Source organism: Xiphophorus hellerii, chromosome 13 (assembly GCF_003331165.1).
Source record: "Xiphophorus hellerii strain 12219 chromosome 13, Xiphophorus_hellerii-4.1, whole genome shotgun sequence".
Taxonomy (NCBI): Eukaryota; Metazoa; Chordata; class Actinopteri; order Cyprinodontiformes; family Poeciliidae; genus Xiphophorus; species Xiphophorus hellerii.
The window spans coordinates 14,869,637-14,883,552 of record NC_045684.1 but is presented as its reverse complement, the minus strand read 5'-3'; the positions used below and the strand labels follow the sequence as shown (position 1 = coordinate 14,883,552).

General features: G+C 40.4%; 2 protein-coding genes and 1 non-coding gene across 3 annotated transcripts; 2 read left to right on the top strand and 1 right to left on the bottom strand.

Annotated features, from left to right (window-relative positions):
• Positions 1-902: 902 nt before the first annotated feature.
• LOC116731124 (polyadenylate-binding protein 1A-like) lies at positions 903-8,341 on the top strand. Its single transcript, XM_032580652.1, has 14 exons — positions 903-1,609; positions 3,269-3,462; positions 3,780-3,895; positions 5,251-5,390; positions 5,478-5,572; positions 5,682-5,819; positions 6,080-6,175; positions 6,260-6,626; positions 6,703-6,813; positions 6,907-7,052; positions 7,132-7,216; positions 7,336-7,466; positions 7,941-8,040; positions 8,137-8,341. The coding sequence occupies exons 1-13, from the start codon at positions 1,417-1,419 to the stop codon at positions 8,031-8,033; spliced, it is 1,905 nt and encodes a 634-aa protein (XP_032436543.1). The 5' UTR covers positions 903-1,416; the 3' UTR covers positions 8,034-8,040; positions 8,137-8,341.
• On the top strand, positions 5,871-6,007 carry LOC116731990 (small nucleolar RNA SNORA5). Its single transcript, XR_004341680.1, has one exon. It is a non-coding gene; the product is annotated as a small nucleolar RNA SNORA5 (small nucleolar RNA).
• Positions 8,342-8,612: 271 nt separating the features above from the next.
• LOC116731130 (type-4 ice-structuring protein LS-12-like) lies at positions 8,613-13,167 on the bottom strand. The gene is made up of 5 exons (XM_032580659.1): positions 13,067-13,167; positions 10,804-10,906; positions 9,687-9,755; positions 9,204-9,321; positions 8,613-8,929 (listed from the first exon to the last, which is right to left on the bottom strand). Exons 3-5 carry the CDS (start codon positions 9,733-9,735, stop codon positions 8,728-8,730), a joined length of 369 nt encoding a protein of 122 aa, XP_032436550.1. The 5' UTR covers positions 9,736-9,755; positions 10,804-10,906; positions 13,067-13,167; the 3' UTR covers positions 8,613-8,727.
• Positions 13,168-13,916: the final 749 nt, after the last annotated feature.

The window sequence follows — 13,916 nt, the reverse complement described above, 5'->3', positions numbered from 1 at the left end:
AATACGTCTTTGCATAACTGCAAACCTACCAAGAAATTACACCTGAAACAGTCGTGTGGTTGAGTTTCACCAGTTTGTCAAAGCCTGCAATATTGTTTCATGACCTAATTATCCTTTAAACTTATCCACATCTTTATCCTTGGCCTGTCTGCTATATTCTTTGGTCTTTGTGATGCTATTTGTTCACTGATATTTTCTAAAAGCTTTTCACAGAATTGTATCATTACATTAAAATTTAAGTGTTTATTTATAGACTTCTGAGGGATTATTGATGACATTTATTTTTAATTTTGGGGTATTAGAATAAAGGAGGCTGAATACAAATTCTTGTCACACTACCATTTTCCTCCTATGGTAGGAGGAACCTATGGTACCATAGGTTCCATATACACTATACAGTATTTATCATATAGTGAATAAATACAGTGAAATTTATTGCCGTAAAGGAATAAAATTAGTAAAGTTTAGGACAATAAATACGTTTACAAGGTACTCTGATATTTTTATGTTGGCTCAATCTTTATTCAAATTTGAAATTAGAGTTTTAGGTCTTGGTTTACAACAATATGACTTGAAATAGAACGAGAGGTTCAGAAATGTATAGTTTTCAGTCCTTTAAACATATAGGAGATTATGTAGTAGATGCCATTCACAAAGAACCGATAAGTATTAAATCACTTATTCAGTTTCACTTTACACCAGGTCAGTGGTGGCATAACAGTAAGTTAGTATTCGCCTTTTAAACACGTTTTTCGGGATTCCACCACCATCATCGTCGTGCCTACCCTCCTGGATAAACGCCCCTTTCCTCCTCAGCGATACTGCAGGATGATTGGTCCATTTGTGTGACGCATGCGTCGATATATAGTCAAACAACCTCCCCTCTGCTTCCTTCCCTTCAACCCCCGGCTGTCAGTGCTGTGTGAGTGCGTGTGTGCTCTGAGCTCGCTCACCACACATTCTATAAAAAAAAAATAAAAATACAAAAAAATTTTCAAAACATAAAAAAAATATAAAAAATCTTTTTCTTTCTTTCTTTTTGTAACAAGTCAGTGAAGAGGCAGTAAAAGACGGTCGAGGACTGACGGTAACGTACCCCAACGTGTCGGATTTTTTTTTTTTTTCAGTCGTTAGCTTCCCCCCCCCCCTCTTTTTCGTTTGTCAAATTTTAAAGGGTCTTTTAACTCGAACTGAAGTCGACGTTGTGTCGTTTTAAAACAATTGAATTAGACGTTTTGACTCCCAACTGACAAGTCAACGGTTGTATAACGTTTACAATTCGCCATCAAAGGTCCTACCGACGATACCGACCGTTAGCAACTTTTTCCGCCCCCCCCCCCCAGTCTTCCTTCCCGTTAACAAACTCAAAGCGTAGTCCGTTTATAACCGCTAGTCTCGAGGAGGAGAGAAATAAGGATGAACCCTAGCGCTCCCAGTTATCCCATGGCCTCCCTGTATGTCGGGGACCTGCATCCAGATGTGACCGAGGCCATGCTGTATGAGAAATTCAGCCCAGCCGGAGCCATCCTCTCGATTCGGGTCTGTAGGGACATGATCACCCGGCGTTCCCTCGGATACGCCTATGTCAACTTCCAACAGCCGGCGGACGGTAAGTCGGATATTGCTAAAGCATTCAGATAAAAATGTCTAATAAATGCAGTCATGTGCTTTAAAGGGGCTGTCAGTCAGAGAGAGGCTGTGTGAACTACATGTGACTGCGGTGGGGTCTGGTCCACTGGCGTAGCAGAGCAGCGCCACATCCTGCCTGCCCTGCCCACCTCAGCAAAGTAAAAGGACGCTGCTGGCTGCCAAAAAGGGCTCTTTATCTGTTCTGTCCGGGCAGCACCCCAACTGTAGTGCTGACAAATTTACCTTCCAATGCCCATAAAATGATTGCCAACAGTTTTAAGTTGTTGATTGGACTTCTGTCTGTATGAAAAAGGGTAAAAATGTCATTGCTACTTCACTAAAACAACTCATTTGTTCCATAAAGGTTTGGTATGTGCTCTTTAGCAAGCATTTTCTGCATGTTGGTGATAAGAGGGTGGGCCTGTTTTACCCTTTTGCTCCCGTGGGTGTGTTTGTACGCAGAGCTGTTAAAATTGATTCCGTGTAATCTGTCATGAGAAGACTTTTAAGTTTTTAAGCAACGATCGTGTATAATAAACTCTTTCAGGGACAAATGAATGTAAGAATGAGTCGGTATAAATAGTATCGAGAAACATTACATTTGAACAGTTTTTAAAATTTATTTAAATCTATGGCCACAGGCAGTTGAGATCATGGGGAATCCAAAATGTCTACAGCTGATTTATTTATTTTTGTCCTGTTCTTGTAGCTGGGAATAGACTAAAACAATTTCAGACCAAGACAATAAAAAATTATTTGTCTAGTAAGGCAAATATGAAAAATCCTTCTTATGTGTCCACAATGATGAACAGATTATTTTCCAGAACCCCCCCCCCGGTCGAACTGTGCCAAACAAAGAATGTCGATGTTATTTGAGAGTTGGCAATTTTGTCTCATCAGCATTCCGTATAAGCACTCCTGTTGTTGGCAGTTATTTGATTTACACCTCTGGTCTGTTTTAAGGGGAATTCTGATTTTAATGCTACATGTTGGCAAATAGTCTCAGCTGAGGAGTGCAATGGGGATGTACGGGTCAAGAATCAGCGTTATACCCTTGACCTCGCTGTGGGCCTAATTATAAGGGATCACAACTGTACGTCATATTTTGTGATAAGGAAATAAAGCTTCAGGTAAGTCAAAATTAAACTATGCAATGTGATTGTTAGAATGCTGTAAAATAAAACGAGTAAGCAAAATATTTCCAGAATGCAGTCTGAAGAGTGAGGCTGTCCGACCAGAGACGTTTTAAACTACCGCTCCTTCTTTTTCGTGTTGTAATATTTGCTCTCGTTGCAGTTTTAGTTGAGCTCTTGCAGCAACACCTACTGTTAAGCTTGTTTTCTGTCATTTTTGTGGAATTTCTAAGAGGGGGAAAGAAAGAGGCCAGTGGCACGCCTAACAAACCGATTAGGACAAGTTCTTGTCCCTTGAGCATATTTGAGTTGTGTCAAAAATCTTGAAGTCTTTAAAACGATTAAAGTTAAAAACTTTATGCTTGTTTTTCAGATTAGTTAGGAAGTAGAAACATTCCCTACCACACGTTAATGCTTTCCTTCATGAATTTAGCATTACATCAGTGACTAGTTCATATAGTGTATATTAAGTGTTAAACTAGTAAAATATCTGTGTCCTCTTTTAGCTGAGCGCGCTCTGGACACCATGAACTTCGACGTGATCAAAGGGCGGCCCGTACGCATCATGTGGTCGCAGCGTGATCCGTCTCTGAGAAAAAGTGGCGTGGGAAACATCTTCATCAAGAATCTTGACAAGTCGATTGACAACAAGGCTCTTTATGACACCTTCTCTGCTTTCGGGAACATCCTGTCCTGCAAGGTAAAGCGTCACTTTCTTTGTTTAGTGTTTCTCTGGTTGTAGCATTCTACATTTGCTGCTGCTGATGTTCACTCATTAAGCTGTTTGATGTGAGTGATTTCTAGATTTCAAGTTAATACTCAATCATGACACTGACGCATCAGAACGTTGCTTTTTACTTTGATATAGTCAAATGGTGTAAAGAGAAAAGGTTGGTGCTCATGATGGCCATGACTGATGTTGCCAGGTGTGCTCTAACTGGTACATGTTTGTTCCAGCATGTGTGTGTATATGTGTGTAACTTCAAGCAGCACATGTCCTCTCTGTCTCTGTCTCAGGTGGTTTGTGATGAGAATGGCTCTAAAGGCTACGGCTTTGTGCATTTTGAGACTCAGGAAGCTGCTGAACGAGCCATTGAAAAAATGAACGGCATGCTGCTCAATGACAGAAAAGTGTAAGTGGATGTTTTTAAGTGGTTCTGAACTTTTGGAGACATCAAAAAGCTTCTGGCACAATCCTGGCTGTGACTCACTCTCATTGCAAGAACTGGGAGTTCAGTTCTGTGTTCTCTGTGTTCAGTTCTCGTCATTGGCCGGCTCCGTCTCTGCTACTCTTGCAAACTAATCATGGCGCATAAACTGTTTGACTGCTCCATATTAAACCAGGTTCTAAATGTTTATCAGATCATTTTTGGGTTTAAAAGCCAAAAATTATTTCAGGTACGGACATTTTCAAATGAATCACAATGTAGCACGACAAACTCTCAAAGCAAGTCATATCAACTTTACTCATGAAGCTAATTTAAAACAAAATTGACCAGAGTTCTGTGGAGTAAAAAAATAAAAGAAAACAATTACATAATTAAAAAAAAATCATTTTAGTAATTTATACATTTAAAACACTGAAAGGTAGAACAGAAATAAATTATTTTGACAGAACTGAGACCCGTTTCTGTTTACATCCAGTTCAGCCTCATCATATTTAATATTCTGAATATTCTGCCTTTTTGTTCATCAATGCATAAATAATACATGCTGTAGTTTTGTAATGCTGGAAATGGCACTTTATAAATAGAATCCATTTATTTATTAAATTTGTTGTCTCTCTGCTGCCTTTTTCTGTTTTTTTTTCAGTCCACTTGACTGACTAGTTGCCTGAGTGGGTTAATGCGCAGAAGCCTGAATTCATTTTAATCTACCTGGTTTAATTATATCACTTATTTAGAGGTACAGAATAAATACAAAAGTTGTATTATAAACGTTTAACACCTATAATGTGTTTCTGAGGAAAAATAATAATTTTGAGTTGTCAGTTAACCCAAAAATTAGCCACTAGATTATTCAGAGAAAGTGGTTCTTAATCTATACATTTCTGCAAATCTCTAGACTGATTTTATTCCCATTTCTCCTAATTTTAGTCTCCTTAATCCATTCCTGGACCAGTTTCGATCCATGTTTGAATTATCGTCTTCTTAGATTACTCATTTTTAAGGCAAAATTGAAATATGGTTTGAATAATGTTCTCATTATTCCAACCAGTTCCTTCTCTACACCCTCAGCATACTGCTGCCACTACCATGCTTCACAGCTGGTACAGTGTTCTTTGGTTTCAGTCCTACTTGTAAATATTCAGCCAGAATTCTGTCAGGTGCTTGTTGACTACAAAAAGCAGGCGGTCGAGAGGCGACCGTCTTGATTCTACCATGTTGGAAATATGATTTAAATTCATCGACAGACCAAATATTATTGATGTTAATTAGTTCCTCTAAATGTTTTTTCTTTTTCCTTTTCTTTTTTTTTTTTCCTGCAGGTTCGTTGGCCGTTTCAAATCTCGTAAGGAGCGCGAGGCTGAGTTGGGCGCCCGGGCAAAAGAGTTTACTAATGTTTACATTAAAAACTTTGGTGACGATATGGACGACGAGAAATTGAGAGAGCTCTTCAGTAAATACGGTGAGTCCAATTTTCTAACTGCTCCTTGAAGATGCTACTAAGAATATAGGAGTTTTGGTCGACAACCTTGTTGCGTTTGATGCTCAGGAAGTGCGCTGAGTACCCGGGTCATGACAGATGACAGCGGAAAGTCCAGAGGCTTCGGCTTCGTCAGCTTTGAAAGACACGAAGACGCGCAGAAGGTTTGACTTGAGACAAACACGACTCTCGTTTTTAGTAACCGCAGCTGGACCCCCCCCTTTTTTTTTTTTTTTTTTAATGTAATTTTTGCCACATTGCTTCTAATTTCAGGCAGTGGATGAAATGAACGGAAAGGACTTGAACGGGAAGCCCATCTACGTCGGCCGCGCTCAGAAGAAGGTGGAACGACAGACGGAGCTGAAGCGCAAATTTGAGCAGATGAAACAAGACCGTATGACTCGCTACCAGGTGAGCGTAAATTCTTCCAGGATCAGATGCCGTCTGCTCACAGAAAGAAACTGCAGCTTTGTCAAATTCAGTGCTCCCTCTGCAGTTGGGTCCACTGGCCAAAATGGCTGCAACAGCAACTCTTCAGCTCATGGGCCCCACTTCCCTTTACCTCGGGTTTTGGGGACAAAGACGTGCTGCAGACAAGAATTTTACATTTAACTTGTTGTTTATTCTTGCTGAGCTGCTTTTGTTTTCAAAATATTTGTTCTTATTGATAGGGTGTCAACTTGTATGTGAAGAACCTTGATGATGGGATTGATGATGAACGCCTGCGGAAGGAGTTCTCCCCGTTCGGCACCATAACCAGTGCCAAGGTTCGACCTTTAACCTTTCTTCTCAAAGCTGAAATGAGCTGCGGATGTCTTCTGGAGTTTCACGTTTGATTCTTTCTCTACCAGGTCATGATGGAAGGCGGCCGCAGCAAAGGCTTCGGTTTTGTCTGCTTCTCGTCCCCTGAGGAGGCGACCAAAGCCGTGACGGAGATGAACGGGCGCATCGTGGCCACCAAGCCGCTGTACGTGGCTCTGGCTCAGAGGAAGGAGGAGCGCCAAGCCCACCTGACCAACCAGTACATGCAGCGCATGGCCAGCGTCCGCGCCGTGCCAAATCCCGTCATCAACCCCTACCAGCCGGCCCCGCCCTCCGGCTACTTCATGGCTGCCATACCACAGGCCCAGAACCGCGCCGCCTACTATCCAGCTGCGGGCCAGATGGCTCAGCTGCGGCCGAGCCCACGCTGGACGACCCAGGGGGTCCGACCTCAACGTGAGCGTTTTCTAAAAACCTTACCTGGGCCCGATTGTCCGTCTCACAGTTCATTAATCGTTGATGTGTCTCTCAGACTTTCAGAACATGACCGGTGCCATGCGTGCGTCAGCGCCACGTCCTCAGACCTTCAGCACCATGCGGCCCACAAATCAGGTCCCTCGCATGATGTCCGCCCAGCGTGTCGGTCAGTCTAGTCGGCACAAACCCGTTTGGTAACGCGTTCTGTTCATGTTCAGTATCTTTCTGATTCTCTCTCCCTGTTTGGCTCCTCCTGCAGCCGCTCAGACCGTGGCTCCCCGACCGCCTGCCGCAGCCACGGCAACAACTGCTCCAGTGCGCGGAGTTCCTCAGTACAAGTACGCCGCAGGGGTCCGCAACCCTCAGCAGCACATCACCTCCCAGCCACAGGTCAATCTGCAGCAGGTAAGGCTGCTGCCATCTCTGTAGCGACAGTGGAGGTTACAGCTGTGCCTGTAATAACTCTGCGTCTCTCACCACTCAGCCTGCGGTCCATGTTCAGGGACAGGAGCCTCTGACCGCCTCCATGCTGGCCGCCGCTCCGCCGCAGGAACAGAAGCAGATGCTGGGTGAGCTTCACTGACGGCATTCAGAGCGGATGCTGTGGTTTCTACGTGTCAAACACTTCCCAGAGCGTCGCCGGGGGTTAATGGCCTTTGATTCTAAATCCTCTCCATCTCTCTCATAGGTGAGCGTCTGTTCCCACTGATCCAGAACATGCATCCCAGCCTGGCAGGCAAGATTACTGGCATGCTGCTGGAGATTGACAACTCAGAGCTGCTTCACATGCTGGAGTCCCCAGAGTCTCTCCGCTCCAAGGTAACCGCTTAGGTTTTCACCAGAGCTTCACTGCTGTAACATAAGCAGTCATCATAAATATGACAGAGTTGCAAAAGTATTAATTTCCTTTAAGAATTTTTAATTTTGTCCTATTTAAAGCACAAATTTTCATAGATTTTTGTTAAGATTTTACTTGACGTAGCAACACAAAAGATGCATAGTTTTTATTGACTTCTGTTTTCTTGAAGTCTTAAACTCAACCTGGAAGAAAACATGTAAAAGGCGGCAAAAGACTGTTTTATCAAGTGTATCTTCCAGCAGCTCAACTACTTTAAACATCCAGCCAGAGCTACAGTACAGTGGTTTAGTAAAGTATCAAATTGAAGGAAAATAATAGGAAAAACTGGAAAAACTTTATAAATTACATTTGTATATTGCTGCATATAAATCACGCTATAAAACGGCATTGCGCTGCTGGGGTTTCACTGACGTCAAACACAAATATCTGTGCAGGTGGATGAGGCTGTGGCTGTGCTGCAGGCCCACCAGGCCAAGGAGGCCGCTCAGAAGACCGTGACCAACTCAGCCGTTGTCCCAAGTGTTTGAGCCCAAGGTACACATTTAAGATCTGTTGTTGTTGTTGTTCTCATGCTGAGAGCTTTATGAAAAACCAATGTGTCTAACTGTAATCGTTCTCCCTCCTCCACAGGCGAGGGCAACCTCGAGACGAGCTTCACGCACAGAAGAAGGGTTTAAAAAAAAAATGTTTAAAAAATAAGCAAAACAAAGTAAAAGATGTTAAATACAAAGTTTTAAAAAAAGCAAACGATGGAAACAAGTCTCCAGCCAGTCCTGTAACACAAGGTCTGCTTTTCCGAGCTAAAAAAAAAAAGCAAAAAAAGAGGAAAAAAAAACCTAAAAACAAAAAATAATCAGTTTGAGACATTTTAGAGGAGAAATATACGAGAAATGTAAGTGGAAGCATTCCTTTCTGCTATTTTATCCCTTTTAAATGTTTGAACGTTTGAGCTTCCGAAGCCTGTTATTGTGAAAGTTTCCTTTACTTTTTGCTTGCTTGAATAAAAGTTCTAAAGTAATCCATCTGCTATGTTCTCTTGTCTTCCTCATTTTGCGAAGCGGATCAGAGAAATGGTTAATAGAATCCACAAAATAGCAATATGGAAGTAATGTTTTAGATTTTTTTTAATAGTTTTAAATATGTTTGAGAAGCTAATGTGCGTCTGATACAATTCAACACCTCCGACTAGAAAGGTGGCGTTGCAGTTTATGACCGGTCGGTTCATTGGCTGCTGGCGTTGGCGTGCTCCTCCAGCATCTGCAGGATGGACTCCATCTTTTGCTGCAGACTGGCGATGAACGGGTTCACGTTCTCCTTCACGTTTTCAGTCAGGGGTTTGAAATGTTCCTCCATGTCCTGCAGCTGACCCTGGATCTTCACGGCCAGGGGCTCAAGCTCCGTTTGTCTGTCCTCCACGAACGACCTGAGAAATGAACGGAACATCAGGTTTGCGGTTTTGCTGGAGCTTAATTGTCGCAACGACACACAACAAATGGAGAAATGTATCTAAGGTAAATTAGTGATTACTTTGCGCTACTGGCACTAATATTTCCTGCTTATGTTGCAAAGAAGATCTGCCCCTGTCTTACATTTTGGTTCAGGAAGGAATAACAATGTCCAACAGATTAAATACAAATCTAACATGTTCAGTATTTGGTATAAGTTATGAGGTGATGTGTCGGATTGTTTTTACTCACTCGGCGTGTTCCTTCAGCACTGGCTTGTTCACAAACTCATGAAAGTCGTGACTGATTTTAGTCTTTATGTTCTGAATGTACTGGCTCATCCGATTGGCTCCGTTTTCAGCAAAGCTTCCTGCAGAAGGGAGCCAGTAAGTAAGATTTTTATTTTATATTTTTTAATCGATGTCCCCTCTTTATTTTTGCATCATCCTTCAGTTACTCGCACTCCCCAAAAACACATTTTTGTTAAAAAAAGAGAGCAAAAAAACCAAATTTTGTTTCAGTTTTTGAAAAGTAGTTAAATTGTCTGTCACTAATGAACCAACACAAAATAGCTTACTCTAGAAAACTTTGCTCAAATTTATTTTAAAAGAATAATGTTACCAGAACTACTTCAGTTCATTATTCCTTGACTTTGATTTAACCACAAATTTAACAGAAGTGCTAATAAATGTGGAGGGCGAGGTATTTCTGTATGAAAATATGTATGATATTTACCGTGTGTCAGAGTAAATGCAAGAAGGACTGCAATCTGAAACCGTTTCATGGCTGCTGACTTGATTAAACCTATAATAATAATAAAAAAAACATGATTTAGAATATTACGTTTTAATATTTTAGCAACAAATAACTACACACACACCTATGGGTGAAACCACAAAAACATTAAATCAGATTAAAATGTTCCTGTTTTAAGTCAGTCAGAACTAGAATTATTTTTTGCTTAATTGCAGGATAATTAGAAGTTTTTTTTAATTAGATTCTTCAAATTTATATAGGTTTATACGAGCTCTTTATGATGCCTCAAGTTATTCTGGAAAACCAAATGGGTTCACAGAACATTTGGCGGCAGACCTGAAAAGGTGTTTATGTTCAGGTTAAAAGTCGTGCGGGTTAAAAGCCATTTTTACCAAATGCTAAGGACTTGTTTGTGAACTTTTAATGTTAAATTACTTTGGCATTTAAATCATTTTAGTCATCTTAGCTAACCTGAAAGGGAAAATTTTGGTCAGATTTGATATCGAACTGTAAAGTCTTAAGTGTCTGCATATAGCATAAGGAAACCATCTTCTGCTGTATTTGTAATACTGTGTAAGTTCTCTGTAAACCTCTAGTAAGTTAAAATTTTAAAAGCAACAGTATGTAACTGTTTACCTTTAGACAAGCCTGTGTTGAGAAAAGATTCTTGTAGCTTAATCAGACAAGTCACTGACAAAACTTCCCAGGAAATGTCCGTCAGGTTTCTTGCCTCACTGCCCTAAGATAAATATTTTGAGACGCATCTTACTCAAACTTGTAAACAAACGTTTTGCAGAGGTTTTTGTGGTTTCCATGTTTTGTTTGAGCTTTGCTGGTGTGATCCTAACATTTTTATTAACAAAAAAATACAAAATGGATTTTAGCTTCAAACCTACATAGACATTTTTTTTCTCCCTTTCACAGCTCCTTTAAGAGAAAAATATATCCTTCTTTACAAAAAATCCTGTCAGCTCTGAGAGAAATATTTGATGAAACTGAATTGGGGAATTTAAATCTTCATTGCTGCAACAAAAAAAAAACAACAAAACTTGTATCATAGTAGCAAAAAAGTTAAAGGAGGAGAAGTGAGACTCACCTGTCCTTTGGATGTTGGTGTTTGGACCAGATGGTGCCTCTGTGCTGGACTCTCACACCTCTTATATCGCGGCGTGCCGATGCGGCTCCCTCGTCCTGTGAAGCTGTGATTGGATGACATAAACAGATAAAGAGAAAACTGGGTACTCACAGTTCTGACTCTTCCCTCAAAGCGTGCCAGCCGGGCCAAACTGGAACAGTAGTCCAGCAGTCCCTGTGCTGACTGACCAACATTCTGCATGAGTCTTATCTTATATTAAGATTAAATTCAACCCAGAACCATCAGGGAGAACGTCAGCGTACCGACACTTTGGAGACATCTCTGATAAGTGGCGGAATATCTCGGTTTTTATTTTGTGCTTCTCTGACGCTGTGTTGATTTTGTTGGATGTAAAGTTCCCTTGGCTGGGTTAAAAAAAAATAAATAAAGAAAATAAATAATTTTGAATTCAAATAAAAGCTATTTTATATATTTTTTATATATATAATGAATTTTAAAATGAATTGATTGTGAAGAAAATGAAGTAAAAGCTAATCCAATCCTGAATAAATGAGTCATTTTGGTACATTTAACATTTTGAAGATTATTTTTTGCGGGGCTTTTCATAAAACGACACATAGACATATCGAACAAATTAGGACACCTATTCAGTTTTAATCAAAAATATTTATGTATTGATGTCCAACCTCTTTCCTTTCCTCTCTGGAATAGAAAGGGACTTAGCTGCAGTTAGAAAAACAATAACTTTATTTTATTTTATTTTACTTATTTAACAAAAAATATCAACAAAAATGGGGTTTCCAGATTTTGGCCAACTCACATCCCAGCCACGTTAGTGAGACACATATTTTATCTACCAGTCTTTAATATCAATCTAGAGAAAGATCACTCCGCACTTTCAGCTGGGAGATGTTTGAAGGTTTTTCTTGCATGAATGACCCATTTTACGTTTCCCCACATCATCTCCATGTCGACCAAGATCTGGGCGTGTCTGTTCCTCGTGTGTTCACATTAACTGAATAAAAGCTGCACAGTCACATACTAAACTGTGTGACTTTTATAACAAAATTAGAGCCAAAACTTCTGAATCAAAGAGTAACAAACCAAGTGCAGCTGGGGATTTAAAAGTCAATAGTCACTTTTATAAGGAATAAAATTGATCGATTGATCAGTTCTGCCTTAAAGCTGTGTGTGATAGATGAGCTGTCCATATATAACATGGCACTTGGTATGTTCTGGTATCAGTGTCAACTCATTAATGTCCAATTCTGCATTGGCTTCTAAGCGAGCCCAAATTATCCACCCTCCACCACCGTGCCTAGCAGTTGGAATTTTTATTTATTTATTATATATATAATTATATATATATATATATATATATATATATATATATATATATATATATATATATATATATATATATATATATATATAAAAGCCTCGTCAGAGCCCCCAGAATCATTGGATGCAACAACTCACACATTACCGCATTGCTGATGTTGATAAAATCTCTTGTTTACCTTCTTCCCAAGAGAAATAACTCTTTAGGCATTTGGAGCTTTAGAGATGGGGATGGAGAGCCCCCTTGTGGTGACTTATGGTTATAGCAGCCTAATTAAGTTGTAAATAGCTGCAGATCATATTCCACTTTAACCACTGCATAGGTTTGCAAACATTTCTTTTTTATGGCACAAAGAAGATGAATTTTTTTTTTTTAATTATTGACTCATAGCTTTAGTAAGGAAATTGAGATATGGGTCACCAGTAAATTATATGAACAGCTCATCTGTCACACACAGCTTTAAGGCAGCATCTTTACAAGATGCTTATTTATTCGGGTGTTGATTCTCAAAGTTCACATCAAAAAATGTTCATCTCTGGGACACAGGAGCCGCCTCCATTCTGAATGTTATAGTGGCTGGACATTCCCATGCTGTGTACACTTGTTTAGAGTTACTTAAACAAATCATCATGACACCTTCAGACATCTGGAAATTGAACGCAGCGATGAACCAGACTTTTGGAAATCCACAATCCTCATCTTCAGAGTGGCTCATTCCTTTTGATTATTTTCCCACGATGATCTCACAGGAAAGCGTTGCCATAAATGCTTCCACTGAACTCAAATGCTATGAATTAACCTACCAGACGTTTACAAATCCAATAGCCTCCTCTTGGTTTCCCCAAATTGTTTACAGTTAAAATAATCTCACAGATTCGGACGTAAACTTCTACATCTGAATCGCAACGAACCGATCTTTACTTTCTTACAGTTGCTGCCGGCTGTTCTCCACTCGCGCTACAGGTTAAAAGAAAAGCAACTCGTGTTCAGATCAAATTATGTGAGAAAGGCCCATACAGCACAAGCTGCTGAAGTACCCCAACCATCTTGAGCTCCTATTCTTCTGTTGGTTGGGGGGAAACATGTGGTGAAGTTTCAAGAATCTGATTTCTGCTTTGATTGAAACCAGATGTGGGAACGAGGAGCATGTTTTCAGCCTGATATTATTCATGGGGTTTGGGTAGGGGCTTTGGGGGGGGGCTGCTCACCGCCGCTCCTGCATGCCTGGCTACGCTGTTGGAAGTGGGAAAGGCTCCGGCTGTTTTTGTCTCTTGAAAACATTAGCTCCTAAAGAGCTTTGGAGACAGAAGGATCTCCTCAGTTGTAATGCAAGGCATGTGAGGCGGCCTTGACCTGATTAAAGCGTGAACAGAAAAGAGGTGGTCAGACCAGAAAAAAAAAATAGCACTGCAAGATGCAGTTATATCAACTGAGATATTGGTTTCATAATGACAAGATGTTAAAATCAGGCCTTGAGTTTGTCCTGTGTTAAAGCTCTGTGGACTTATCTTTGACCTGGAGAGACTCACTAGCAAACATGTGACAGAAAAAGCATAACGGTTTATCACACTGAGATAAGTCCTGATATATTCTGTAGAAACAGGACTAGCATCCATTTGTGATGAAAACTTTGTCCTGCTTTCCGCAGATTGTTTAGTGTCAATAGTTGACAGGAAGATGATTTATTTCTGATAGGGTTGTAAGATTGGCCAACACTTTGTTTCTCTTCTGAAGTAAATCTACGTTAATATTTCAAAAGTATTCACAACTC